Below are 27,883 nucleotides of genomic sequence, written 5' to 3'. Positions count from 1 at the left end.
TTTATTTTCGAGTTCCCAGTTGTCTTGAAAGCACCATAAATCCAGAGAATGCCAGACTTTGATGTCAAAAGTTTGATGACAAAATTTGCCCACGAAGGAACGCCGCGCCACCTTCCTGTTCAAGTGAGCACAGCACAACAAGGTGAGTCCAAACATGTCTTGTATGCTGCTGCATAAATGATGTGATATGTATACTGTAGCTAAGAAAGTAATACTAAGTGTATGTTGTGCAGTAAGCTGTTAGTAGCCCATGTGCCTCACCCTAATAATTTGGTCTATTTTCACCTCTTAATTTCGCCAACTGTTCTGACTTGGTGGTGCACATGTGGCCTATAACCTGTTTTTGAGAAATGTAATCATCGATTATTGTAAGAGCTCTCATTGTCTGCTTATATGCCCCCTTTATTTATCCTGACTTGGTGTACAGGGAGAACACTGTAAGAACTGCCCATGTTCTGAATTCTGTCACTGTACATTTCAAAAGTGCTGAACAAATAGTTATATTGACTAGTCCGTCCTAGCTCGCTCATTATTGTCTTAATCAAAATTACGGATTGCCTCTTATCCGCTTGTCGTCCCCTTATGCCATAGTTTGTACATCTCAATTGTCAGTAGAAACCACATTTGTTTAAGCAAGTCAGCCATATCAGCTATGTTTTTTTAAAGGTAGTAAATGAGGCTGAATGAACTGTTTCGCTGCCAGACAAGGCTCCGCTGATAGCCAGGTGTAGCAGTGGTATAGCGCAATGAATGTATTGTTTAGTGTTGTGTAGTGGCTTTGCTGGCATGCATCCCACATTATTTTTTTTGCCCCACCACGATTTACATGCTAAAATCGCCAGTGCATATGACAGGCACTAATTTACAACATTGCCAAGTCGTTAGCTTGGCTTTTATAATGAAAGCCTATAGGCATTGTGGCTTAAGCTGACAGACAGACCGACAGACAGAGAACAAGAAGAAGCAGAGTGACACCAGAGAAGGGGGGTGAGTTGGCTCCATGCTCAGTGATGTGGGCTGGTGTGGATAAAATGCCAAGGCTGAATTCTTGTCCAAGTCTGCCCCTGGCAAACCAATCAAATTAATGCATGAAGTATTAGGTTATGCATTGATTGACATTTGTTTGTCTTTAGGCTACTCTGTATTGCCCATTGAAGTGAACCAAGATGGTTAGGCTATGTCTCCATATGCGTGGCAAAGTGGGCATTTTTGGTTAGCTGCACGACACAGTGTTTGCACAATTTTTTCATAATTCAATTAATCATAACACATATTTAGTAGTCTAGGCTATTAAAATCCATTGATACTTAAAATACGTAGACAGATGAAATGCATAATCTTTGGAAAAATGTAATTCCATTTATTGGCTAGATTATTATCGATCTTGTGTTTTCCTGCTTCAGTTGTATATTTTTCCTAATGTCCTCTGAGTCGACAGCTCGAGAGCTGGAGCACAGCACTTGTTTAAACTACTGCTCTGTGCAGGCTGTGCTGATACAGGCTACTGCTCTGTGCAGGCTGTGCTGATACAGGCTACTGCTCTGTGCAGGCTGTGCTGATACAGGCTACTACTCTGTGCAGGGTGTGCTGATACAAGCTACTGTACCAAAAAATACAATTCAAAACATTGTTACCGTATTTAGGCTACATTATTGCAGTTTTGCAATTTACACATAAACAACCAATTGCATTGCAACGAAAAAAAGGTTAGATAGGCTAAAATGTATTTACAGTCAATACGGGACCATTCAATTGAAGGATAATCTGCAATTGGTTTAAACTCTCGCAACAGTCGCGGTATTAATTAACACGCTCCGTACACATACCTCGGCGTCTTCAGAAGGCACTTAGCACCGGCCATCCCGTCCAAGATAAGCTACCGGAGTCTGGGGTTTTATGTCCTCCGTAGGAGAGGAGCGGAGGAATGCGGCGCGTCGCCGTCGCGAGGACACAGTCCTGTCCAGATGCACATCCCCGGACCGAGGAGAGGAGAAATTCCAGCGCTACCGTGACGCTACCGTGACTTCATAGGGCGAGTGTGTATACTACGGTCATTAACAGCGCGCAGCCAGCAGCAAAATGAAAGTCCGCTTGAAGAGGAGCGGGAGCATAGCCTCTCCCAGCATATCTATATATATCTATATATATAAATAAAACACACAAGCAAAGACACGCAGGCACACACAAACATACACACACAATAGATTCCCCTTAACAAAAGGAAAAGAGCTGCTGAAGATAAGAGACAAATAACCCTTCTCTACATTTTCATCATGGGCACAAAATAAAGCCTCTGTATTTTATTAGGCTATTGGTAGGAGGCTGAATTATGTCTTGCTCCTTACTTACCATAAACTAACAATATTAGATTGCTTTACAGTTCTAATCTTATTTCACATGCAACATTGTTAAGACAAGGTCACACTCTCAAAAGAGGTGTTTAACCTCAAGGGTGTTTTCCCCTTTTAAAAAAGGTTGAACAAAGGATGGTTTAAGTAATCCACTGGTGTCAGTACAGTTGTCAGCTCCTGAACCACAGCAGGCAGCACAAGGTCAGACAGACCAATGTATCTGTTTGTTGACCAGGATATGCCCTATATCACAACAGGGTTTGATCTAGACCTGATGCCAAGGCAACAGGACACATCTACTTTAATAGCTCTGATGGAAACTGCTCTGTGACAGAGCTCAGAGAAGCCTAGAATATCAGAGTAGCCTATCCATGTCATTCAATATCTCACTGCTTGATCTCACTCAATGTAGATAGCAGAGGAAGCTAAGTCTGCCTTCCATGGCTTAGATGTTGCTGACACCTGAAAGATCTAACAACGCCTGGATAGGTATTTTAAGTATCAGCTGTTATAGCTTTTTGTCAGTCGATGACACGGTCGATGACGTGGCAAGCCACCGTTTGTTTTTGCGTCGCCTCGGCCTTAACTGAGGAACGCGGCCTATGTCATTTGTGGTCACGTAGCAACTTGATTTTTCATACATGTATGAATCCTAATAACAAGCGAACCTTCCCTCCTGTCTTTGCCTACTGTTCTTATATCATTCACTTTATAAAGACCAATAATAGCCCTGTGGAGCTATGGTGTCAATTTGTCACAATGACTGCAATTTTACCCCTGTTTTGATGTATAAAAAAGCCTCTGCCCTATTTTTACCCCCAACACACACACACACACACACACACACACACACACACACACACACACACACACACACACACACACACACACACACACACACACACACACACACACACACACATTACCGTGCTGAAATGATCAGTGGGGGAATTCTGAGAAAACAACATCTTAAGGATTCTTCATGAATACCAATTGGTGCCTCAGTCACTCAGAGTGATATGGAATGTTGCTCTCTTTACCCGATGGCCACTGCAACACGCCCCCCCTCTCCTCCTTGTGCTAGGAGATTTAACCGACCTTTCAGGGTAATAGGACCATTAGTCTGCAGAGGGAGGTGTGGATGTGTGTGCCTGTGTGTGTATATGTTTGCGTGTGAGAGTGTTGGAGGGTTGAATGTCATGTAGAGAGCAGGGCCCAGGGTCCTGCCAGGCTGTAGCTTGTTTTGTTGTGTATGTGTTAGAGTAGTGGGTGTACTGTAAATGAGTCACATTCTCCACATAAAAATACTTGTAAGTTGTGACATAAATTATATTGCCAAATGTTGTATTGTAAATGGATGTTCTACATAGGCTGCTACAGTTCATCACAGTGTCACCATAGTCATAAATCTAAGCCACAGTCAAACCAAGGTAAATCTAGTAAGATTAATTGTGAGTCCCCAAATTCATCACCATCACAGCCGTATGTTCAACTGTACTGTAGCCTGAGGGGCAATCTCCCTAGTCCCCATGCTGCATAGAGGACAAGCAGTGTGAAGTGACCTTGCTGTTCCCCTCTGGGTAAGTCATACTGGAAGTCTCTCTCTCTCTCTCTCTCTCTCTCTCTCTCTCTCTCTCTCTCTCTCTCTCTCTCTCTCTCACACACACACCTACACAAAAGGCTCCCTAGTCACCTCGTCTCGCCTTCCACTCAAGCACACACCTCAACCCACACACACTCCCATCCCATCTACTCTGCAGGAATAGTAATTTTCCTTCAACCTTTATTACCAAAGACAATTGGTCCAAACAGCAGTAGACAGAGACGTTATTGTATTCTACAAGTTAACGTAGCCCTCCATCTCCCTTCTATTTCACCTGCACCAGTGTGGCCGAACACACACACACACAGTCAGGCATGCACGCAAGCACACAAACACAGACACATACACACACGCACACTGTTCAACACTGCTACACCGCTTCCACCATGCCAAATAAACATTTGTGATTTAGGGCTATAAATGCCCTGTCAGTCCCTATGACTACTACCACTCGATCACAATCCCTACTGCTCTCTCCAGTCATGTTTCTCTCCAAACAAACACGTCTCTCAAACACCTTTCTCTCAGTCAGACAGGTGTTAGTATTCATGACACAGGCCTTACCTGTTCGTAAGTATAGCTGTTTGTATTCAAATACAGCTACTTCCTGTTGTTCACAGGCTTTGTTTCCCCTCTGCCATTAGCCGTGGGTGTCTGTCAGTCAGACCAGACGTGTTGTCCTCTTCACAGACAGACAGAGTGGTAGAGTGGTCAGATCGTTAGACTGCATTGGCTAGCGGTTAGCGCTGTCCCTCGCATTCGAATCAGTCAGCGAGTGTTGTGAGTGACAGCTGTGAGTGTGTGTGTGTGTGTGTGTGTGTGTGTGTGTGTGTGTGTGTGTGTGTGTGTGTGTGTGTGTGTGTGTGTGTGTGTGTGTGTGTGTGTGTGTATGTATGTATGTATGTTTATCTGTGTGTTAGACTGTGAGTGACAGTGGTCACCCAGAGGCTGACAATCAGTCAGACAGACAGTCAGGGTGTGTGTGAACATTGAGCTGTTCACATAGGCCTTTTAGAATTTTGCCCACTGGCCACTCATACATACCCAACACAACTGACACTACACTCTTAGAAAAAAGCATTCCAAAAGGGTTCTTTCCCCGTATAAGAACCCTTTTAAGTTCCAGGTAGAACACTTTTGGGTTCCATGTAGAACCCTCTGTAGAAAGGGTTGTGTGTGTGTGTGTGTATATACCCTTTCCCTCTGTAGAAAGGGTTCTACATGGAACTCAAAATTACACATGGGGACAGCCTAAGAACCCTTTTAAGTTCTAGATAGCACTCTCTTTTCTAAGAGTCCCTCCCTCCCTCCCTCCCTCCCTCCCTCCCTCCCTCCCTCCCTCCCTCCCTCCCTCCCTCCCTCCCTCCCTCCCTCCCTCCCTCCCTCCCTCCCTTCCTCCCTCCCTCCCTCCCTTCCTCCCTCCCTCCCTCCCTCCCTCCCTCCCTCCCTCCCTCCCTCCCTCCCTCCCTCCCTCCCTCCTAATCCCAAAGCCATTTAAAGGGAACAATTCCATCAGGTCTTTTCTTTTTTTTAAATATAGAAGGAACGGCAAAGATTAAAGCAACCACTCAAATCATCTCATCGCCATCATCAACACAGAACCACATCAGAGTGTGCCAGTAGGAGCAAAGCCTTTCAGTGTGGAAATGAGAACAAACCAGCCAGAGAGTGCTCTCACTGTCAAAGCCCTGTCACAGATGAGCTATTTTCAAATCTGGCTGGGTACATAACAGTAACGCACGATTGGAGTAGCGGTTGGAAAAATATGTGTACATGCAAAAAGGAGAGAGAGAGGTAGAGTGAGAGAAAGAGGGAGGGAAGAGGCAGAGAGAGAAGAGGCAGGCAGACATGTATATATCTAGAGAGAGAAAGATGCTAAAGGCAGGGTGTGAGAGAGAATAATCAAAGGAGAGACAGACTACAGTGGTTTCAAAATGAGTCTGAGTGGTTGTGACACAGACAGAAATATTTATGGGACATTAGGAGTACTGGGGGTTTGACCCTTCACCCCTGGGACCAGAGGACACACACAACACATGCTACTGTAAAGGGAAGGTTACGTCACCCACAGCTAAGAACATTTCTTACTGGGTGGTGAGTGGTTGCTCATGGCAATGGCATCTACAGTAATACTATACATTTAAATGATCCAATGCAGAGATTTGTATCTCAAAATCAAATCATTTCTGGGTAACAAGTAATTTAGTGTGATTGATTTCAATTCAATTGGTCAAAAATAAAACAAAAATGGCTTCTTAGCGAAGAGCAATTTCTCAAGCAAGAATAGCTAGGGCTGTTTGGGTTTGGTCTGAGTGAAAACTAGCTGTTGTTGGCAGAGAGGGTGGAACTCTCTTTCTTACTGGTCTACTAAATAATTTACTGCCTGTCTGGCCAAAACTCCATCCCAACAAAACAAGCTGAAATTTCAGACGGTCTTTTCAAACTGCTCTTACACTAAAATGGCATCGTTATACTTTTCACAACTTCACAGTATTATTCCAACCTCATAGTGTGAAAATAGATATAAAACCCAGGTAAATCATGTTTTTGACTGTACTGGGTCTTTTAAATGATATTTAGCTTTCCTCAGTTAGAAGAGATGCAATATGTCGATGGTTTCACATGGTTTGATTTGGTTACTGTTTTGTAGGCAGAAGATGGTTGTTTGTGGAAAAAGAGAGTAATTGAAGGATAGGAAAACAGCAATAAATAGACAATTGTAAAAGTGTGTGTGTGTCTGTCTGCGTATGTGTGTGTGGGTTTACACTCGTATTTGTGTGTGCGCATGAGTGCTTGTGCGCCTATTTGTGTGTATGTGTGTGGCCGTGCTTGTTAAAAAAGGATTTGCGACTGCTTGGACTAACAGGAGTGTATTAAGTTGACTATTTCCATCACATCTCTCCAGTTGATGTGATCTGGCTTTTATCCCCTCATCAAAGGACAAGAAGAATACTTTACTAATAGGAGTTTCACAATGGTGTGTGTGTGTGTGTGTGTGTGTGTGTGTGTGTGTGTGTGTGTGTACGCACCCTGGATGGAAGATTACACGGCAGACAAGACCGTTATGGATATTACTGACATTCCAATGACTGCCACCTTTCTCTGAGAAATATGCAAATGGGGGAGAGAAAAACGATTCTACGCAGAGTTCAATGACGCACGAAATCGGAGCTTCACCGAAAGATGGACTTTAGCATTTTATGGCCATTCTATCGATTTCACACCTATCATGCACGCCCAAATTTACGCACGGTGGCAGGGAACAGTGCATTTCAGCATTACATAAACGGCACATGGGAGCTCATTGATTCCGGCCGCAATTATGGCTAATGACATCATTAATCAGTCTAATCACGCTCCCCTCTTTCTGCAGCTATACCTGCACATTCACATGATTGGTCCTCTGCATCTAGTCACCTGTTTACGTAGAATAATGAGCAGAGGATGTGATTAGCAGAGATGATAATTATTATTATTATAATCAAATGGAGAGGTTAGTGAGGGTCTGGGTGAGAGGCCTTTGCTGACACTGTTGTCACTATTGTACATAAAGGTTTGGGATGAGTGGGAGGATCAACTTGATTTCACAAGCTCAGGTCAATATTTGACATTCATCCAATGGCCTGTCTGGAGAGGCAGTGGGACAGGAGGTTGGAAGGCGGGGAGTGTTGGCGGTGGGTATACAGTAGGTGGCAGGGGGTGATACTGTCAATGGTGGCGTTACATTAGGAACTGTGGAGTGTTGGTGGGTAAATAGTAGTAAAGTGAATGAGAGGTACAGTATGTACCGTACAGTGACTGTCAGAGGGGTGGGGGGTTGGGGTTTTGGTAGCTGGTATAGGGGATGGTAAAGGAAGGAGGTTTCATTACGGTAGTGGCTGGTGACAGCTTGTGCTTCCGGCTGGTGGCTGTTCATGCTGAGACCAAGCTCAGTCTGAGCCCAGAGTCAAGCCAAGTCAGGACTAGTACAACAGAACACTAGGCTACCACGCTCATTTGAGACTCTCTCTGTTCGACACTGATTATCGCCTGTCCCCTTTAATCCTCCTAGGATGCCATTGAAACGGAAGGAGGAAACTTTAAGTCTACTTAATCCTAGACATCACTGTATGCACACTGATGCGGACATACAGTATCTTCAGAAAGTATTCATACCCCTTATTCCACATTTTCTTGTGTCGCAATCTGAATTCAAAATGGATTCAATATTTTTTTCTCACCCATCTACACACAATAGCCCATAATGACAAAGTGAAAACATTTTTAAACATTTTTGCAAATTTATTGAAATTGAAATTCAGAAATATCTCATCAGATGTGGATGTGTCACTGCAACAACCTTAAAAGGTCCTAAATTATATCACCACTGCCCTTGACTCTAAGCAATGTTGTGCTGCTATTTTTATTGACTTGGCGAAAGCTTTTGATACGGTAGACCATTCCATTCTTTTGGGTCGGCTAAGGAGTATTGGTGTCTCTGAGGGGTTTTTGCCCTGGTTTGCTAACTACCTCTCTCAAAGAGCGCAATGTAAAGTCAGAACATCTGCTGTCTCAGCCACTGCCTGTCACCTGTCTTCTCAATTTACATCAACAACATAGCTCAGGCAGTAGGATGCTCTCTCATTCATTTATATGCAGGTGATACAGTCTTATACTCAGCTGACCCCTCCTTGGATTTCGAGTTAAATGCCCCCCTCCTGCCCCACCGGTGTGGTTAGTACCTCTGAGGGTTTAGAGCTTGAAGTTGTCACCTCATACAAGTACTTCATACAAGTACTCATACAGTACGCTGTCCTTCTCTCAGCACATATCAAAGCTGCAGGCTAAGGTTAAATCTAGAAGCGGTTTCCTCTGTCGTAATCGCTCCTCTTTCACCCCAGCTGCCAAACTAACCCTGATTCAGATGACCATCCTACCCGTGCTAAATTATGGAGACGTAATTTATAGATCGGCAGGTAAGGGTGCTCTCGAGCGGCTAGATGTTCTTTACCATTCGGCCATCAGATTTGCCACCAATACTCCTTATAGGACACATCACTGCACTCTATTCTCCTCTGTAAACCGGCCGTCTATGTACACCTGGCGCAAGACCCACTGGTTGATGCTTATTTATAAAATCCTCTTAGGCCTCACTTCCCCCTATCTGAGATACCTACTGCAACCCTCATTCTCTAATTCTGCCAGTTACAATCTGTTAAAGACCCCCCCCCCCCAAAAAAAACACACATCCATGTGTCACTCCTCTTTTCAGTTTGCTGCAGCTAGCGATGGGAACAAGCAAAAACCAGTCAAACTGGACAGTTTAATCTCCATCTCTACATTCAAAAACGACCATGGACACTTACTGATACTTGTAGCTGATTCGCGTGATGTATTGTTGTCTCTATCTTTTTGTCTCTCTTTATGTAGTGTTGTGGTGTCTCTCTTGTTGTGACGTGTGTTTTGTCCTATATTTCATTTTTAATCCCAGCTCCTGTCCGGACAGAAGGCCTTCCACCTCTTGGTAGGCCGTCATTGTAAATAAGATTTTGTTCTTAATTGACTTGCCTAGTTAAATAAAGGTTCAATTAAAATAAAATACATCTACATAAGTATTGACACCCGTTTGCCATGACACTCCAAATTTAGCTCAGGTGCATCCATTTTCAATTGATCATCCTTGAAACGTCACTACAACTTGATTGGAGTCCATTCAATGATCTGGACATGATTTAGAAAGAAACCCACCTGTCTATATAAGGTCCCACAGTGGATAGTGTATGGAAAATCAAAAACTATACCATGAAGTCCAAGGAACTATCCGTAGACCTTCGAGATTTGTGAATTGTGATGAGGCATACCGTGCCTTGCAAAAGTATTCCCTTTGGCGTTTTTCCTATTTTGTTGCATTACAACATGTAATTTAAATGGATTTTAATTTTAATTTCATGTAATGGACACACACAAAATAGTCCAAGTTGGTGAAGTGAAATGAAAAAAATAACCTGTTTTTTTTTAAATCGAAAAAATCGAAAATGGAAAAGTGGTGCGTGCATATGTATTCACCCCCTTTGCTATGAAGCCCCTAAATAAGATCTGGTGCAACCAATTACCTTCAGAAGTCACAGAATTAGTTAAATAAAGCCCACCTGTGTGCAATCTAAGTGTCACATGATCTGTCACATGATCTCAATATATACACCTGTTCTGAAAGGCCCCAGAGTCTGCGACACCACTAAGCAAGCGGCACTATGAAGACCAAGGAGCTCTCTAAACAGGTCAGGGACAAAGTTGTGAAGAAGTACAGATCAGGGTTGGGCTATAAAAAATATGGCAACACAACAAACCTGCCAAGAGAGGGCCGCGCACCAAAATTCACAGACCAGGCAAGGAGGGCATTAATCAGAGAGGCAACAAAGAGACCAAAGATAACCTTGAAGGAGCTAAAAAGCTCCACAGCGGAGATTGGAGAATCTGTCCATAGGACCACATTAAGCTGTATACTCCACAGAGCTGGGCTTTACATAAGGGTGGCCAGAAAAAAAGACATTGCTTAAAGAAACAAATAAGCAAACACGTTTGGTGTTCGCCAAAAGGCATGTGGGAGACTACCAAAACACATGGAAAAAGGTACAAAGGTCAGATGACACTAAAACTGAGCTTTTTTGCCATCGAGGAAAACGCTATGTCTGGCGCAAACCCAACACCTCTCATCAGCCCGAGAACACCAACCCCACAGTGAAGCATGGTGGTGGCAGCATCATGCTGTGGGGATGTTTTTCATCGGCAGGGACTGGGAAACTGGTCAGAATTGAAGGAATGATAGATGGCGCTAAATACAGGGAAATTCTTGAGGGAAACCTGATTCAGTCTTCCAGAGATTTGAGACTAAGACGGAGGTTCACCTTCCAGCAGGACAAGGATCCTAAGCATACTGCTAAAGCAACACTTGAGCAACACGTTTTAAGGGGAAACATTTAAGTGTCTTGGTATGGCCTAGTCAAAGCCCAGACCTCAATCCAATTGAGATTCTGTGGTATGACTTAAAGATTGCTGTACACCAGCGGAACCTATCCAACTTGAAGGAGCTGGAGCAGTTTTGCCTTGAATAATGGGCAACAATCCCAATGGCTAGATGTGCCAAGCTTATGGAGACATACCCCAAGAGACTTGCAGCTGTAATTGCTGCAAAACGTGACTCTAGAAAGTATTGACTTTTTTATTTTGCAACTTCAAAGTGGTAGGAATGTTGTGTAAATCAAATGATACAAACCCTCACGAAAATATTTTAATTCTAGGTTGTAAGGCAACAAAATAGGAAAAATACCAAGGTGTGAATACTTTCGCAAACCACTGTATATCTGGGGAATGGTATAAAGCTGTTGCTGGAGTGTTGTAAGTTTCCAAGAGCATAGTGGTTCTCATCATTGGGAAATGTAAAAAATATGGAACTACCCAGACTCTGCCTGGAGCTGGCTGCCCGACCAAACTGAGCACCCGGGCAAGAAGGACCTTCGATCAGGGAGGTGACCAAGAACACAACGACCACTCTGACATAACTACAGAGTTCCTTGGTTGTGATGGGAGAACATCTACAGAACTTGACCTATCTGGGCTTTATGGGAGAGTTACCAGACTACAGAAATCCTGAGAAAAAGGCACATGACAGCATGCCTGGAGTTTGCAAAAAGGCATGTGAAAGACTCTGAGATCATAACTCTTTGGCCTGAATGCAAAGTGCTATGTCTGGAGAAAACCAGGCACGATCATCACCTGTCGAACACCATCCCTAGCGTGAAGCATGGTGGTGGCAGCATCATGCTATGGGGATGCTTTTCAGTGGCAGGGACTGGGAGGCGGGTGAGAATAGAGGGAGCAATGAATGGAGCCAAATTCAGGAAAATCCTTGATGAGAATCTGCTTCAGAGTGCAAACAACCTTAGAGTGGAAATGACTCAAGCATACAACCAAAGTAATGCTGGAATGGCTTCAGAACAAAAATGTGAAAGACCTTGAGTGGCCCAACCAAAGTCTAGACTTGAATCCCATAGAAAGTATGTGGAAAGACTCCCCATCTAATTTAACAGAGCCGCTCCCCATCTAATTTAACAGAGCTTCAGGAGATCTGCAAGGAAGAATCGGAGGAAATCCCCAAATCCAGATGTGTAAAACTGATACAGACATACCCAAGATGACTGTGGAATAAGTCAAGGGGTATAAATACTTTCTGAAAGCACTGTACATGCATGCATGGACACACACAAACACACATACATACATACATACATACATACATACACAAGTAGTGTGTTCATCTTCACTGCACAGTTTCCCCCTCTCCTTTCTTTACAACAACACAAACCCACAATGGTGTGCTACCATGATTCAGAGGTATAAAACACCAACACAAGCATTTTCTGTCAATTTCTCACTTCTTTGACTTTAAACATGTGCGTGGATGTTATATATGAGAAGTCCTTTGAGGCATTTAAGCCTTATGTTCATAACAGGGCTCAGTCTGCAGTTCAGAATCTCATCAACTAATCATTCAGCGATCAGTTTCCAAGCAGAGGAGAAAGTATGCTAGACAGCCACGGAAAACTTAATTAAGGTTTAGAATCAACATGGAAACCAAATGGAATACCAGGTTGCTTTGACTCCCCATATCAATTATTATCTTTCTAACCACCTAATTTCCAAGAGCAGCCCGTGGTTTCATTATGCTGCCGACCATGTAGCAATAAGGATTATGAAGAGAAAACGGAATGCTCCCATTAAATGTTAACCAAGCTCACTAAAATATTGTAGGCAGTCATGGGGTATGTCCCAAATGGCACCCTATTCCCTATATAGTAATAGTGCCCTACTTTTACCAGGGTGCATAGTGCTCTATGGGAATAGGGTGGCATTTGAGACACAGCAAATTAGGCTGTAGTCTTTGAATGCACTGCAAAAACACATGGTAATAAACATGTCTGAAATTTGACATGAACGTGCATAATTGCTATGGCATATCGGAGGTTAACATTCTGGAAAGAATAAAATAGCTATCGGTTACATAGGTGAGGAAACGCAGCTAGGATGGAGTAGAGCCGATCTCCAGTTATTATGATTCAACCAATCAGGAATGAATATGCTATTTCTTCATCAGTACATGTTTGCTCTGCTGCTGCCCCATCCTTGGAGATGAATGTAATATCCAGTATACCCGGGTGGTGTGTGTGTGTGACTATGTGTATGTATGTATGTGATTTGTGTGCTTATGCGTGTGCGTGTGTCATGTGTGTGTGTGTGTGTGTGTGCGTGCAGGTACACGTGTACCTGGTATCTTTTGCTGATAGGATATAGAGTGATTCACTGGGCTTGCTTAAGAAACCTTGAATGTTGACCCATTTACAGAGGTTTCTGAGAGAGTTGAGTCATATATTTATTACAATGTTAGCAGGTTGCATCAACAAGCAGTCTCACGTCAGAATTAGACGTTCTCCCATGTTTCTCAAACGTCAAAATTCAAAGTTGTACCAAATGTCCAATTTCTAAGTGTTTGGTGAGTTCTCTGTATCATTCCAAGGTCACGTTTAGGCATTAACTCCAAATGGTTAAGGTATGGGTTAAGGTTTAGGCTTAAAACAAAAATATCAGAAACAACTTTGAACAAGCAACCTTTGGAACCAGAGACAGATCCTTATGCCCAGGCATGGATGGACGTTGTATCACTGGTGTCCTGTCTATTTATTCCACATGGCACGACATGAGGATTTCCATCCCTCTTCCTCTGTCCTCCCTCTGTTTTACTGTGACAAAAACAGTTGTAAGTTATCCACATCCTCTTCCAAATGCCCTTGTAGAAATGGCTATCAAACATGAGCATACCCCCCCCCCCCTCCACCTCCTTCTCCTCCAGTAGGACAATTGTCACATTCCTACCGTCCAACTACCTAAACGCTCCCTTGCATGATCACCTGCCCGCCCCGCCCCCTTCCCCTGTATGTCTCCCAGTGGTCAGTGTCTCTGCAGCCTGCAGCATACAAGCAGTGCCAGGGGGGCTGGCATGGAGCCAAGGGAGGCAGAGCGATGAGCAGCCAGCCAGCCTACCTGCAGGCCCAAAGCACTACAAGAGGCACTCTGCTCACTGTCCATCAATCACACCTCTACTCTGATTAGTGGGACAGACAGGTTGTGTTTTTGTCGAAAATCTCCCGCTGAGAGAAATAGGGAGGTGTGTACCATGCCGGTGTGTGTGTGTGTGTGTGTGGGCGTGCTTGCAAGCAAGTGCATGTGTCTCTGTGTGCATGTTGTGTGTGTGGTGGTTGGTCTGCCCTGACTAAAGTAGGCGTTCCACATGAATACTGCCCAGGAAGAAAAAGCTTAGAGGTGTCGAGTGCAGTCGGATGGGAGGATGGGAGACCCATAGTGAGACAAAACAGAATTAAACAGAGCAAGAAAGCAATCGACAAAATAGATTTGGCTGTGTCCCAAAGGGTCATATTCCCTATTACGTCTCTGGTCAAAAGTAGTGCACTGCTGTATATGGAATAGGGTGCCATTTGAGATGCAGACCACTAGCATGAGAACTATCCAGAATATGGGTTCTGAAAAGGGGTAAGAATAAGGCAAGGGACCAGGGATTAGGCTTTGAAAATGGGTCTGGATATGATAAGGCTTTATTTTAGAGTCCTGGGATGTGTTACATTAATGAGTTTCCTTTTACAGATAATAGAAGTTCTCATCCAGTAGACCGTAACACTCTGAAAGGCCTGAAGAGTCACTCACAAGACAATAGTGAGAGATCAGTCTGAGCTAGAGTATGAAGTTGGAGGTCACAGTCTATTTGTGTGTTTGTATTTTTGTATTCACACACGCGCACGCACGCACGCACACGCACACGCACACACACACACACAGGCTTGCAAGTACACACACGCCAGCCTGAAATCTGATCAAGCATTTTTCAGGAGAGGAAATTACTCTATCTGAGGCAGATCGAAATCAAGCACGCCCATCACTTATTTCTCAGGTGTGTCAATTTACATGTGCCTTAGGAAACAGGATAGAGTATTCCACTAGCCCACTCCAAGACTTAATTAGCAAACACTGCTCAATTATTAATTGTCTGCTATCAAATTTGTGATCAATTAAGACCACAGTGAATGGGCGGTTGGTGGATGTCTGAAAAAAAGTTCTGTCTCAATGCTGTTTTCCATTGGACACGTGCTGATTAGGGTACATAACAACAGCAAAGCCAGGAGGGGTGAATTGAAGCCCGGAAGAGACATTATAGAACTAAAGACTTCCGTAGTTAAAAAATTGGCGCCGGTCGTAAACAGTGTGATCGCTGTTGTTCGCCGTGCAAGAGGGAGGGAGTGGAGCTAAATTTAGCCCCAGTTGCTGCCGCATGCATCGCGTCATCCGGTGAGAGACTGATATTCCCGTTTGTTAGTATCATTTATTAAAATCTTGTGACAGTGCCATGACTGCAGGAGAGGGGTCTTTCCATTCTCGTTGCTCAGGAGGCATGAAATCAGACAGCATAGCGAGTCCGTGGTAGGAAAACACACACACACACTGGGAGTGAGAATATTAATCTGAGGGGAACATCTGTCCGACGTGCTGCTGACTCACTCTCTGTTCTGTCCTCTAAAGAGTTTAATTTTCCATCCACTCTCCTTTTGTTTGCTTTGTTTGCGTTCTCTTCCTTGTCTGTGTTTGTGTTGACATCTGATGCGGGTCCAGTAATGTGTATTGTCCACGTCTCAGTGCCTCAGTGCAAATACTTATTGGATTTTATGTGATTCTCTTGGCAAGGGAGTGGGTTGGCTAAATGCTAACCCGCAGAGACACCATTTGTTATTATGGATTACAATTCTAATAATGTTCTTGGGAATGAGTGTTTATCTGAGAGAGAGAGAGAGAGATCCTTCTGTAAAAATACTAGCCATACAGTAAAACCAATGAATTGGCATTCTGGTGGTTATAATGCATTGGATTAGCGTAACATATGCTAAATCCTTTAAACTAACACACAGGTCTACCCTATTCTGGGACTGAAGTTGAGTCCTTCTCTATCCAGGTAGCAAGTCTTCAACTATTTGTTGTTTGAAGGGGGATCTGACATGTACGACATGACTGACGACATGACTGAATGAGCATCTATGATGAATCAAAACCATTATGTCAGACCACAATATGTGTGTGTAGATCATGGGACAACATTCATAAAATACACATGTAGACACATTCTCTACATGCAAGCACACACACACACACACACACACACACACACACACACACACACACACACACACACACACACACACACACACTCACACTCACACACACACACAATACGGTTGTTGCCATGGCGCCGACAGCGATGGCCGCCTCGCTTCGTGTTCCTAGGAAACTATGCAGTTTTTTGTTTTTTTACTTGTTATTTCTTACATTAGTACCCCAGATCATCTTAGGTTTCATTACATACAGTCGAGAAGAACTACTGAACATAAGAGCAACGTCAACTCACCATCAGTACAACCAAGAATATGATTTTCGCGAAGCGGATCCTGTGTTCTGCCTTTCAACCAGGACAACGGAATGGATCCCAGCCGGCGACCCCAAAAAACGACTCCGTAAAAGAGGGAAACGAGGCGGTCTTCTGGTCAGACTCCGGAGACGGGCACATCGTGCACCACTCCCTAGCATTCTTCTCGCCAATGTCCAGTCTCTTGACAACAAGGTTGATGAAATCCGAGCAAGGGTAGCATTCCAGAGGGACATCAGAGACTGTAACGTTCTTTGCTTCACGGAAACATGGCTCACTCTCACTGGAGAGACGCTATCGGAGGCGGTGCAGCCAGCGGGTTTCTCCACGCATCGCACCGACAGAAACAAACATCTTTCTGGTAAGAAGAGGGGCGGGGGCGTATGCCTTATGGCTAACGAGACGTGGTGTGATCACAGAAACATACAGGAACTCAAATCCTTCTGTTCACCTGATTTAGAATTCCTCACAATCAAATGTCGACCGCATTATCTACCAAGAGAATTCTCTTCGATTATAATCACAGCCGTATATATTCCCCCCCAAGCAGACACATCAATGGCTCTGAACTAACTTTATTTGACTCTTTGCAAACTGGAATCCACACATCCTGAGGCTGCATTCATTGTAGCTGGGGATTTTAACAAGGCTAATCTGAAAACAATACTCCCTAAATTGTATCAACATATCGATTGCGCAACCAGGGCTGGAAAAACCTTGGATCATTGTTATTCTAACTTCCGCGACGCATATAAGGCCCTGCCCCGCCCTCCTTTCGGAAAAGCTGACCACGACTCCATTTTGCTGATCCCTGCCTACAGACAGAAACTAAAACAAGAAGCTCCCACGCTGAGGTCTGTCCAACGCTGGTCCGACCAAGCTGATTCCACACTCCAAGACTGCTTCCATCATGTGGACTGGGATATATTTCGTATTGCGTCAGATAACAACATTGACGAATACGCTGATTCGGTGTGCGAGTTCATTAGAACGTGCGTTGAAGATGTCGTTCCCATAGCAACGATTAAAACATTCCCTAACCAGAAACCGTGGATTGATGGCAGCATTCGCGTGAAACTGAAAGCGCGAACCACTGCTAATCAGCGCAAGGTGACTGGTAACATGACCGAATACAAACAGTGCAGCTATTCCCTCCGCAAGGCTATCAAACAAGCTAAGCGCCAGTACAGAGACAAAGTAGAATCTCAATTCAACGGCTCAGACACAAGAGGCATGTGGCAGGGTCTACAGTCAATCACGGACTACAGGAAGAAATCCAGCCCAGTCACGGACCAGGATGTCTTGCTCCCAGGCAGACTAAATAACTTTTTTGCCCGCTTTGAGGACAATACAGTGCCACTGACACGGCCTGCAACGAAAACATGCGGTCTCTCCTTCACTGCAGCCGAGGTGAGTAAGACATTTAAACGTGTTAACCCTCGCAAGGCTGCAGGCCCAGACGGCATCCCCAGCCGCGCCCTCAGAGCATGCGCAGACCAGCTGGCCGGTGTGTTTACGGACATATTCAATCAATCCCTATACCAGTCTGCTGTTCCCACATGCTTCAAGAGGGCCACCATTGTTCCTGTTCCCAAGAAAGCTAAGGTAACTGAGCTAAACGACTACCGCCCCGTAGCACTCACATCCGTCATCATGAAGTGCTTTGAGAGACTAGTCAAGGACCATATCACCTCCACCCTACCTGACACCCTAGACCCACTCCAATTTGCTTACCGCCCAAATAGGTCCACAGACGATGCAATCTCAACCACACTGCACACTGCCCTAACCCATCTGGACAAGAGGAATACCTATGTGAGAATGCTGTTCATCGACTACAGCTCGGCATTCAACACCATAGTACCCTCCAAGCTCGTCATCAAGCTCGAGACCCTGGGTCTCGACCCCGCCCTGTGCAACTGGGTACTGGACTTCCTGACGGGCCGCCCCCAGGTGGTGAGGGTAGGCAACAACATCTCCTCCCCGCTGATCCTCAACACTGGGGCCCCACAAGGGTGCGTTCTGAGCCCTCTCCTGTACTCCCTGTTCACCCACGACTGCGTGGCCACGCACGCCTCCAACTCAATCGTCAAGTTTGCGGACGACACAACAGTGGTAGGCTTGATTACCAACAACGACGAGACGGCCTACAGGGAGGAGGTGAGGGCCCTCGGAGTGTGGTGTCAGGAAAATAACCTCACACTCAACGTCAACAAAACTAAGGAGATGATTGTGGACTTCAGGAAACAGCAGAGGGAACACCCCCCTATCCACATCGGTGGAACAGTAGTGGAGAGGGTAGTAAGTTTTAAGTTCCTCGGCATACACATCACAGACAAACTGAATTGGTCCACTCACACAGACAGCATCGTGAAGAAGGCGCAGCAGCGCCTCTTCAACCTCAGGAGGCTGAAGAAATTCGGCTTGTCACCAAAAGCACTCACAAACTTCTACAGATGCACAATCGAGAGCATCCTGGCGGGCTGTATCACCGCCTGGTACGGCAACTGCTCCGCCCACAACCGTAAGGCTCTCCAGAGGGTAGTGAGGTCTGCACAACGCATCACCGGGGGCAAACTACCTGCCCTCTAGGACACCTACACCACCCGATGTTACAGGAAGGCCATAAAGATCATCAAGGACAACAGCCACCCGAGCCACTGCCTGTTCACCCCGCTATCATCCAGAAGGCGAGGTCAGTACAGGTGCATCAAAGCTGGGACCGAGAGACTGAAAAACAGCTTCTATCTCAAGGCCATCAGACTGTTAAACAGCCACCACTAACATTGAGTGGCTGCTGCCAACACACTGACTCAACTCCAGCCACTTTAATAATGGGAATTGATGGAAAATGATGTAAATATATCATTAGCCACTTTAAACAATGCTACCTTATATAATGTTACTTACCCTACATTATTAATCTCATATGCATACGTATATACTGTACTCTATATCATCTACTGCATCCTTATGTAATACATGTATCACTAGCCACTTTAACTATGCCACTTTGTTTACATACTCATCTCATATGTATATACTGTACTCGATACCATCTACTGTATCTTGCCTATGCTGCTCTGTACCATCACTCATCCATATATCTTTATGTACATATTCTTTATCCCCTTACACTGTGTACAAGACAGTAGTTTTGGAATTGTTAGTTAGATAACTTGTTGGTTATTACTGCATTGTCGGAACTAGAAGCACAAGCATTTCGCTACACTCGCATTAACATCTGCTAACCATGTGTATGTGACAAATAAAATTGGATTTGATTTGCTTTGATTTACTGTCTTCTCCACAAACACCTCCAAAACCTTGTCAAACTACAATGAAAGGATGTTTAACCTGTCCAGCAGCATATGACTGATGCTCTATTGCAGGGTTCCCCAACTCATCAGTTTGGTGATTTTATTTGGCAGTTTTTGTGGCAAAAAAAAAACTTCAATAACTGTTGGACATAAAAGACTGTAAAAACACCAGCAACAGCAGAGTTATTTTTGGGGGGGAAATCTGTTCCAAAGTATTCCCACACATAATAGAAACATGTGAAGGTATACAAATGTAAACAAGTTTTGAAATTATAATGTAGTCAAATATTGTATCTGTTTTGGCTTCTTGTGGTCAATTTGCAGTCTACAAATGATTTGTGATTATGTTCCGGCCCCCTGAATATCAGCTGAAGAAAAACCGTCCCGCGGCTGAATGTAGTTGATGATCCCTGCTCTAGTGGGACAGAAGGGTGAGCTCTCTCCCTAACATCAATTAACTGCTCTTCTCTTCTCTCCCCTCCCCTCCTCCCCCATTAGGTAAAAGGACCAGAGTCCATCTCAACCCATCCACGTCGGCTGCTGCCTCTGGGCTCCAGCGTAACAGTGTGTAACAGTTTTTTTTCAATTGCTAACAAGTATCGGACAATTACTGAAGCCACTTTTTCAAAACTCTTCACACAGTCTGCATTACTAACATGCATATTGGCCAAACAGTTATTCTCACCTCCAAAACTCACTCAAACCACCAAAACACTTCATGCATGTCTCAAAATAAGCTTGTTCGACCATAACACTGGCAACAATTCTCACTCACAAGCTTACAGTGTCACTCATAACACACTGACCTAAAAAACACTAACAACAGGGAGCGTTACATAAATTATTAACTTTTCTCTTTGAAGTTTGAATGATTTTTCACATAAATCAGTATTTCATTATAGATTAAGAATAACACCTTTTCACTTTATTGACTGTACTGAAGTATATGTAACAAGAATGAATCAGAACTGCAGCAATTTGCTTCAATAGCCTTTATTTTTTCTATATCTTTGCATTTAGTAATTTACTTGTCAAAAATAAAAAGTTGAAACAAAAATTTAATTCCTGAAATTCCAGGGCTGCAATAATAATTACAACAACAAAAAACATCAACAACATGTGTAGTATAACACTCATACTGTACAGTACTGTGAGGGTTCTAGTTCTCATCAACATGTATAGTATAACACTCATACTGTACAGTACTGTGAGGGTTCTAGTTCTCACCAACATGTGGTGTATAAACATTCATACTGTACAGTACTGTGAGGGTTCTAGTTCTCATCAACATGTGTAGTATAATCACTCATAGTGTACAGTACTGTGAGGGTTCTAGTTCTCATCAACATGTATAGTATAACACTCATACTGTACAGTACTGTAAGAGTTCTAGTTCTCATCAACACGTATAGTATAATCACTCATACTGTACAGTACTGTGAGGGTTCTAGTTCTCATCAACATGTATAGTATAACACTCATACTGTACAGTACTGTAAGAGTTCTAGTTCTCATCAACACGTATAGTATAATCACTCATACTGTACAGTACTGTGAGGGTTCTAGTTCTCATTACATGTATAGTATAACACTCATACTGTACAGTACTGTGAGGGTTCTAGTTCTCATCAACATGTATAGTATAACACTCATACTGTACAGTACTGTGAGGGTTCTAGTTCTCATCAACATGTATAGTATAATCACTCATACTGTACAGTACTGTGAGGGTTCTAGTTCTCATCAACATGTATAATATAATCACTCATACTGTGCAGTACTGTGAGGGTTCTAGTTCTCATCAACATGTATAGTATAATCACTCATACTGTACAGTACTGGGAGGGTTCTAGTTCTCATCAACATGTATAGTATAATCACTCATACTGTACAGTACTGTGAGGGTTCTAGTTCTCATTACATGTATAGTATAACACTCATACTGTACAGTACTGTGAGGGTTCTAGTTCTCACCAACATGTGGTGTATAAACATTCATACTGTACAGTACTGTGAGGGTTCTAGTTCTCATCAACATGTGTAGTATAATCACTCATACTGTACAGTACTGTGAGGGTTCTAGTTCTCATCAACATGTATAGTATAACACTCATACTGTACAGTACTGTAAGAGTTCTAGTTCTCATCAGCACGTATAGTATAATCACTCATACTGTACAGTACTGTGAGGGTTCTAGTTCTCATCAACATGTATAGTATAACACTCATACTGTACAGTACTGTAAGAGTTCTAGTTCTCATCAACATGTGTAGTATAATCATTCACACTCTGCAGTACTGTGAGGGTTCTAGTTCTCATCAACATGTATAGTATAATCACTCATACTGTACAGTACTGTGAGGGTTCTAGTTCTCATCAACATGTATAGTATAACACTCATACTGTGCAGTACTGTGAGGGTTCTAGTTCTCATCAACATGTATAGTATAACACTCATACTGTACAGTACTGTGAGGGTTCTAGTTCTCATCAACTGTTGAAGGAATTTAATTCCTCTGTTTTAATTCCCAATCAAAATTAAACACTCTGTCAATTCATAAGAATTTGTATGACCCTTATTTTATAGGAATGGACAGAGCCCGATCTTAAAAGTCAAGTAACAGCCTTTATTCAAGAGAGTACTCAGTTCATACACATTTTACCACAGATTATAAACTGAAAATGACGTCAGCGTTTTCTAAATGTTCCGTCTCTTCTTGACACTGGTAGAAAGGCCCTATAGTTCTCAAGCCTTCCCTCTTTCGCCTAGAGCCAAGGTCAGTCAGTGTAGATAAGCATTCTAGACAGTCTGGGGATAGTTCATTCATTTGTACCAAGGAACAGACCGTCATTGTTCCAACTTTTGCCCACGTTCACACACACACATTATTTTCAGTACTGGGATCAAGAATGAAAACTCATACATATACAGTAACATTTAGTATTCTGATTAGTACATGTATAGTAACATAACAGTATTCGGATTAGTCAGTCCTGATTGAAATGTATACATAATTAGTCATCATTGATAAAAATTCCCTTAACATCAACGTGTATAGTATAATCACCCATACTGTACAGTACTGTGAGGGTTCTAATTCTCATCAACATGTATAGTAATAATCATTCATACTGTGCAGTACTGTGAGGGTTCTAGTTCTCATCAACATGTATAGTATAACACTCGTACTGTACAGTACTGTGAGGGTTCTAGTTCTCATCAACATGTGTAATATAATCACTCATACTGTACAGTACTGTGAGGGTTCTCATTCTCATCAACATGTATAGTATAATCACTCATACTGTAGAGTACTGGGAGGGTTCTAGTTCTCATCAACATGTGGAGTATAAACATTCATACTGTAGAGTACTGTGAGGGTTCTAGTTCTCCCTCTCTCCTGCATTTGGCCACAAGTTCTCATCAACATCACATATTATGTCTTCTCTGGCGATGCATCTTGGAAAGTATCTCCTGGAATGTCTAATCCAACCCTGGCAGTCTTCAGGAGAAGTGTCTCCACACCCTGGCAGTCTTCAGGAGAAGTGTCTCCACACCCCGCGTTCATGGCATCCAGTAAGGACATCTGGTCATGTGGATGGTGGTCATTAACCTTCACGCAGAGAAAAACTCCTCTATGGGGTTTAGGAAGGGGGTGTATGGAGGCAGGAATAGTACTGACATCCTGGGATGAGCAGTAAACCAGTCTGTGACTGCAGCAGCGTGGTGGAATGCCACATTATCCCACACAACAACGAAGGTAGGGGAGTTTCTGGCCCCTCTCTCCTCCGCTGGCACAAGTCGATTATGCAGGTCATGCAGAAAATAAATGAACCTCTCTGTATTGTAGGGGCCAATGAGCGGTTTGTGTAACAGCAAACCATCATTGGACAGTGCTGCACACATTGGGATGTTAGCTCCTCTCTGGCCTGGGACATCTACGGTTGCTCTCTATCCAATCACATTTCTTCCCCTGCGGCGTGTTTTTGCTAGGTTGAATCCAGCTTCATCCACAAAGATGAATGCACGGTATGTGCAGTTTGCCTGGCTTCCATCTCCATTACTCTCTAAAATACAGTAAATCCACAGTTTTACACTACTTTACATTATGCATAGCTGTGTATGTACCCTGTTTGGTCATTGAACAGACAACTTACCTGGACATATTGATACCAGAGTTCTTTCATATGTTCACAGTTTCTCTCAAAGCGTGCAGTGTACAACTGCTTCATCCTTATTTTATGTTTCTCTAGGACTCTTATTTTATGTTTCTCTGGCAATTGTCATTGTGCTGACCGAATTCACATTCCCAATAGTGATATTGTCTGCCCGCACTCTGTTCAAAATTTCCAGCAGTTTTATTGCATTGTTGCCAATTACCATGTCAACAATGACAATTTCCTGCACATCTGACAATATTCTGCCTCTCCCTCCTGTGGGAGGCAACCTTTGGATCCTACTGAAAAACACACAAAAAATCAATATATTTCAAAATGTCAGTACATGTAAAAATGTGAACATACTGTACTGTACTGTATTTTCTATATGTTTCAATCTGGTTACTGCAGAAATGCACAACATTTGCCATCATTCTGTTTTGAATGTGTTTTAACAGTTTTGGAAACAGTGTGTTAGCATTTGAAAACATGTGCTGCAAATATATAGTTTTGCAGGTGGTGGAGTATGAATGAGAAAAGAGTTAATGGATTTGGGAGAATGTGGTCATTGAATGTATTTTGTGTGAAAGCAATGAAAAATTATTCACAGTTTGCTCCACAATACACTTCTGTTTTGCTGACTGATAATGTGACTTCAGTTTTGACCAATGCATGTTAGCAATTGAAAAAAACTGTAAACAGTGTGACAGTGTGCTGTGTGCCAGGAGCAGATGGCCAGAGCCAGGGCTCCCCAGGCGTCCTGTTGTCTGTGCAAGTCAGTCAACGTAAACTGTCTCCTTCAATAGAGATATGGACTGTCCTTTATCAGATCAAAACTGTTAAGCATCTGCTAGGGAGAGTGTGTATGTGGAGGGATGGGGCAGGACGTGTGTGTGTGTGTGTGTGTGTGTGTGTGTGTGTGTGTGTGTGTGTGTGTGTGTGTGTGTGTGTGTGTGTGTGTGTGTGTGTGTCCAAGCATCTAAGCATCAACTGCGATATGAGCCTAGTTCAGAGGAACACTAAACCAGAGGCGGACCAAAGCGAAGCGCCAGTGTTAGTACCTATACACAGACACACTCATCCCATTACCCGACATGTAAACCCAACATAACTTTACAAGACATTACTACCTCAATCAATGACAGTCTAGACAGATATAAAAATAAAACCTTACGGTTTCAGTTCCCTGGTGAGTAGAGGATGAAAGGCAGAGGACAAAGGAGTGAGACCGAAAGACGCAGAAGGAGAGAGAGAAGGCGAAATCGAGAGAGAGAGATAGAGAAGGAAAGAAAGAGAGGAGAGAGTAAAAGAGAGATAAGAAATAGAGATAGAGAGGACAATCTCTGACTTACAGCTGGTGCTGAGCGGGAGCCCAGTGCAGCCAGTCACATTTCCTCCTAATTACTGCAACCATCCCCCATCACACCCCCAGCACACTGATTACACACCTGCACTCAAACTGGACAGTTTTATCTCAATCTCTTCATTCAAAGACTCAATCATGGACTCTCTTACTGACAGTTGTGGCTGCTTTGTGTGATGTATTATTGTCTCTACCTTCTTGCCCATTGTGTCTGTGCCCAATAATGTTTGTACCATGTTTTGTGCTGCTACCATGTTGTGTTGCCACCATGCTGTGTTGTCATGTGTTGCTGCCTTGCTATGTTGTTGTCTTAGGTCTCTCTTTATGTAGTGTTGAAAATTAAAACACAACCCCCCCTGTCCCCTTCTAACTAGGCCCCTCTCCCCCCAAACACCCCACGTGCCTATCCCATCAGGCAGCCCTCTCCCCTGGCTCCTCTCATCCACAATCCCCCCCCTCCACACGGCTGGGGGTGCAGGGACAGGGCGCTGCAGTTGGTACCAGTTCCCTTGGATCTCACGCTACAAACATTGATGATAATGTTTCCTGTCAGACATGAAGCGGCTCATATATCACACATATCACAATCAGGGAGAAAGGGACCTTTACACCATCATTGGTTAAGCTCATAGGGCACCTAATGACAGCAGAAATGACCAGACATCAGATACTCATCAAATAGCAGGGGTTTGTCATTAACACAAATAATCTAAAATAACTCAGTAACCTGTGTTTGACCTCCAAAATCGGATATTGAATGAGTCGATATTGGAACAAAGGAAATGACCATGTGATATCTGTATATTTTCGAGTCAAATCAGGATATCTCTGGATATGACCCTTTCCCTGTGGTGGGTTAGCCAACAGTATCATCACCACATCTGTCTGGTGTGCTTCTCCTGTTTCCCTAAGGTGGTGAGATATACTCACATCCCATCACCCAATGATCCAGAACAGACTGGCATCAGTGCCATCGTCAGTGCCGCTTACACCTGCCCACAACAACTACATTCTTCCTTCCTCCTCCTCAACAGCCTTAGTCCTGTCTTTGTCTTGGTCTAGGTCTGGGTCTGGGTCTGGGTCTAGGGAGTTGTGTGCTCAGTCAGCAGGTACAGCAGCCATTAGCATTTTATGACCTCTGCCTCAGCACAGAGAAGTACTGGCCTTATCATTTTCATCTCTCTCTCTCTCTGTCTCTCTCTCACTCTCTCCCTCTCTACCTCCCTCCCTCCCTTCCTCCCTCATTCGCTTCCTCCCTCCCTCTCTCCCTCCCTCCCTGAAGTAGCCTTGCCTAGTCCATGATGAATGGAGGCAATTTAGGGCCCGGTTCAATCAGATCTGCTTTAGCAGAAATTCGCACAGCTGATGTTTTGATGGTAGAACTGCGTTAAAATGGTCAAATCCACAATGGCTCCCGGCATGATACTTAAGCTGACATTGCCATTGGCTGCACGGAGTGGCACTGAGATAAATCGTCTGAAGCCTTGATTTTCAATTTGACCGTCATTATTTCCATATAGCCTGCACTTTCTTGTTCTGAACTTATAACGTGACTGGGACGGGTGTGGCTTATAGGACAATGATCACAAGAGCAGCTGCTGATTTGACAGCTCCAACACAGTTCCACCTCCGACACCGCCAAAACATCAGCTATGCAGGTCTCAACTATGGCAGTATAACGCTTGATCTGACTGAATCTAGCCCGGAGAGCGATGTTGTTGCCATTGGTGGACCTAGAAAGTACTCCACCATGTGGTGTGGTGGGGAAGTTGGCCTACTGAACACCACCCACAACTTTCTAAGCTGTTTACCTTAAAGGTTGTGTTCTGGATACTTTGGAACATTTCAAATCCAGTGAATCCCACAGTGCAGACTGTCATCCACCCCCACACAGTTGAGCAGATCACAAAGATGGCCTAGAGTGTTTCCCTTACCTCTCGGTGAAGTTTCTGAGCACAGTGAAGAGTGACGATAGCATCTCTTAGTTCTTGTCCTCCTCACTCTCCTCTATCTTCTGGTGGGCTGCCTTCTGCCTGAAAAGGTAAATATTGAAATTTAAATATAAATTACAATTGAATGGTGGATGATAGTGTTTGTGTACATCTATATTTCACAGACACACACACACAGACACACACATGCTCGTGAACACACAGAGCGACTGCTATAGATGAAGGCAACAGATGGAGCTGCCTTCACCTCTCTACCACTGCACAGTGGTTTTCCCTTGTGTCATATGGCAGGTGTTTTGCTGTGACATTATGGGTATAGGAACTTGGGAAGTGAGAAGACAGCAGTACATCGTCATCTACAACACACACACACACACACACACACACACATACACACACACACACACACACACACACACACACACACACACACACACACACACACCATCTTATATCAGCCCAGCTCTCTTACACGCCTGACCACGTCTAGCTTTCTCACACATTGACATGAGCCAAGTCCTCTCTCAATCCAGTGTGTGTGTGTGTGTGTATGTGTGTGTGTGTGTGTGTGTGTGTGTGTGTGTGTGTGTGTGTGTGAGTGTGTGTGTGTGTATGTGT

General features: G+C 43.7%; 1 protein-coding gene across 4 annotated transcripts in view; it reads right to left on the bottom strand.

Moving 5' to 3' along the window:
* The window catches only part of LOC110507624 (A-kinase anchor protein SPHKAP), an 82,966-nt gene extending 55,619 nt beyond the window's left edge, over positions 1-27,347 (bottom strand). For 2 of the 4 annotated variants that reach the window (XM_021587725.3, XM_090224526.1), the window contains exon 1: positions 1,827-2,121. In XM_021587725.3, the coding sequence (XP_021443400.2) occupies positions 1,827-1,861 (35 nt within the window). In that variant the 5' untranslated portion in view covers positions 1,862-2,121. Of the gene's footprint in view, positions 1-1,826; positions 2,122-27,247 lie in introns of those variants that run through there. The other 2 variants (XM_036964927.2, XM_036964926.2) reach the window with 2 other exon arrangements.
* Between the last annotated feature and the right edge of the window lie 536 nt (positions 27,348-27,883).

This window comes from Oncorhynchus mykiss, chromosome 27, assembly GCF_057628025.1.
Source record: "Oncorhynchus mykiss isolate SJ-2025 chromosome 27, ASM5762802v1, whole genome shotgun sequence".
Lineage (NCBI taxonomy): Eukaryota > Metazoa > Chordata > Actinopteri > Salmoniformes > Salmonidae > Oncorhynchus > Oncorhynchus mykiss.
The sequence above is the reverse complement of the archived record's forward strand: the minus strand, read 5'-3'. Positions and strand labels throughout refer to the sequence as shown.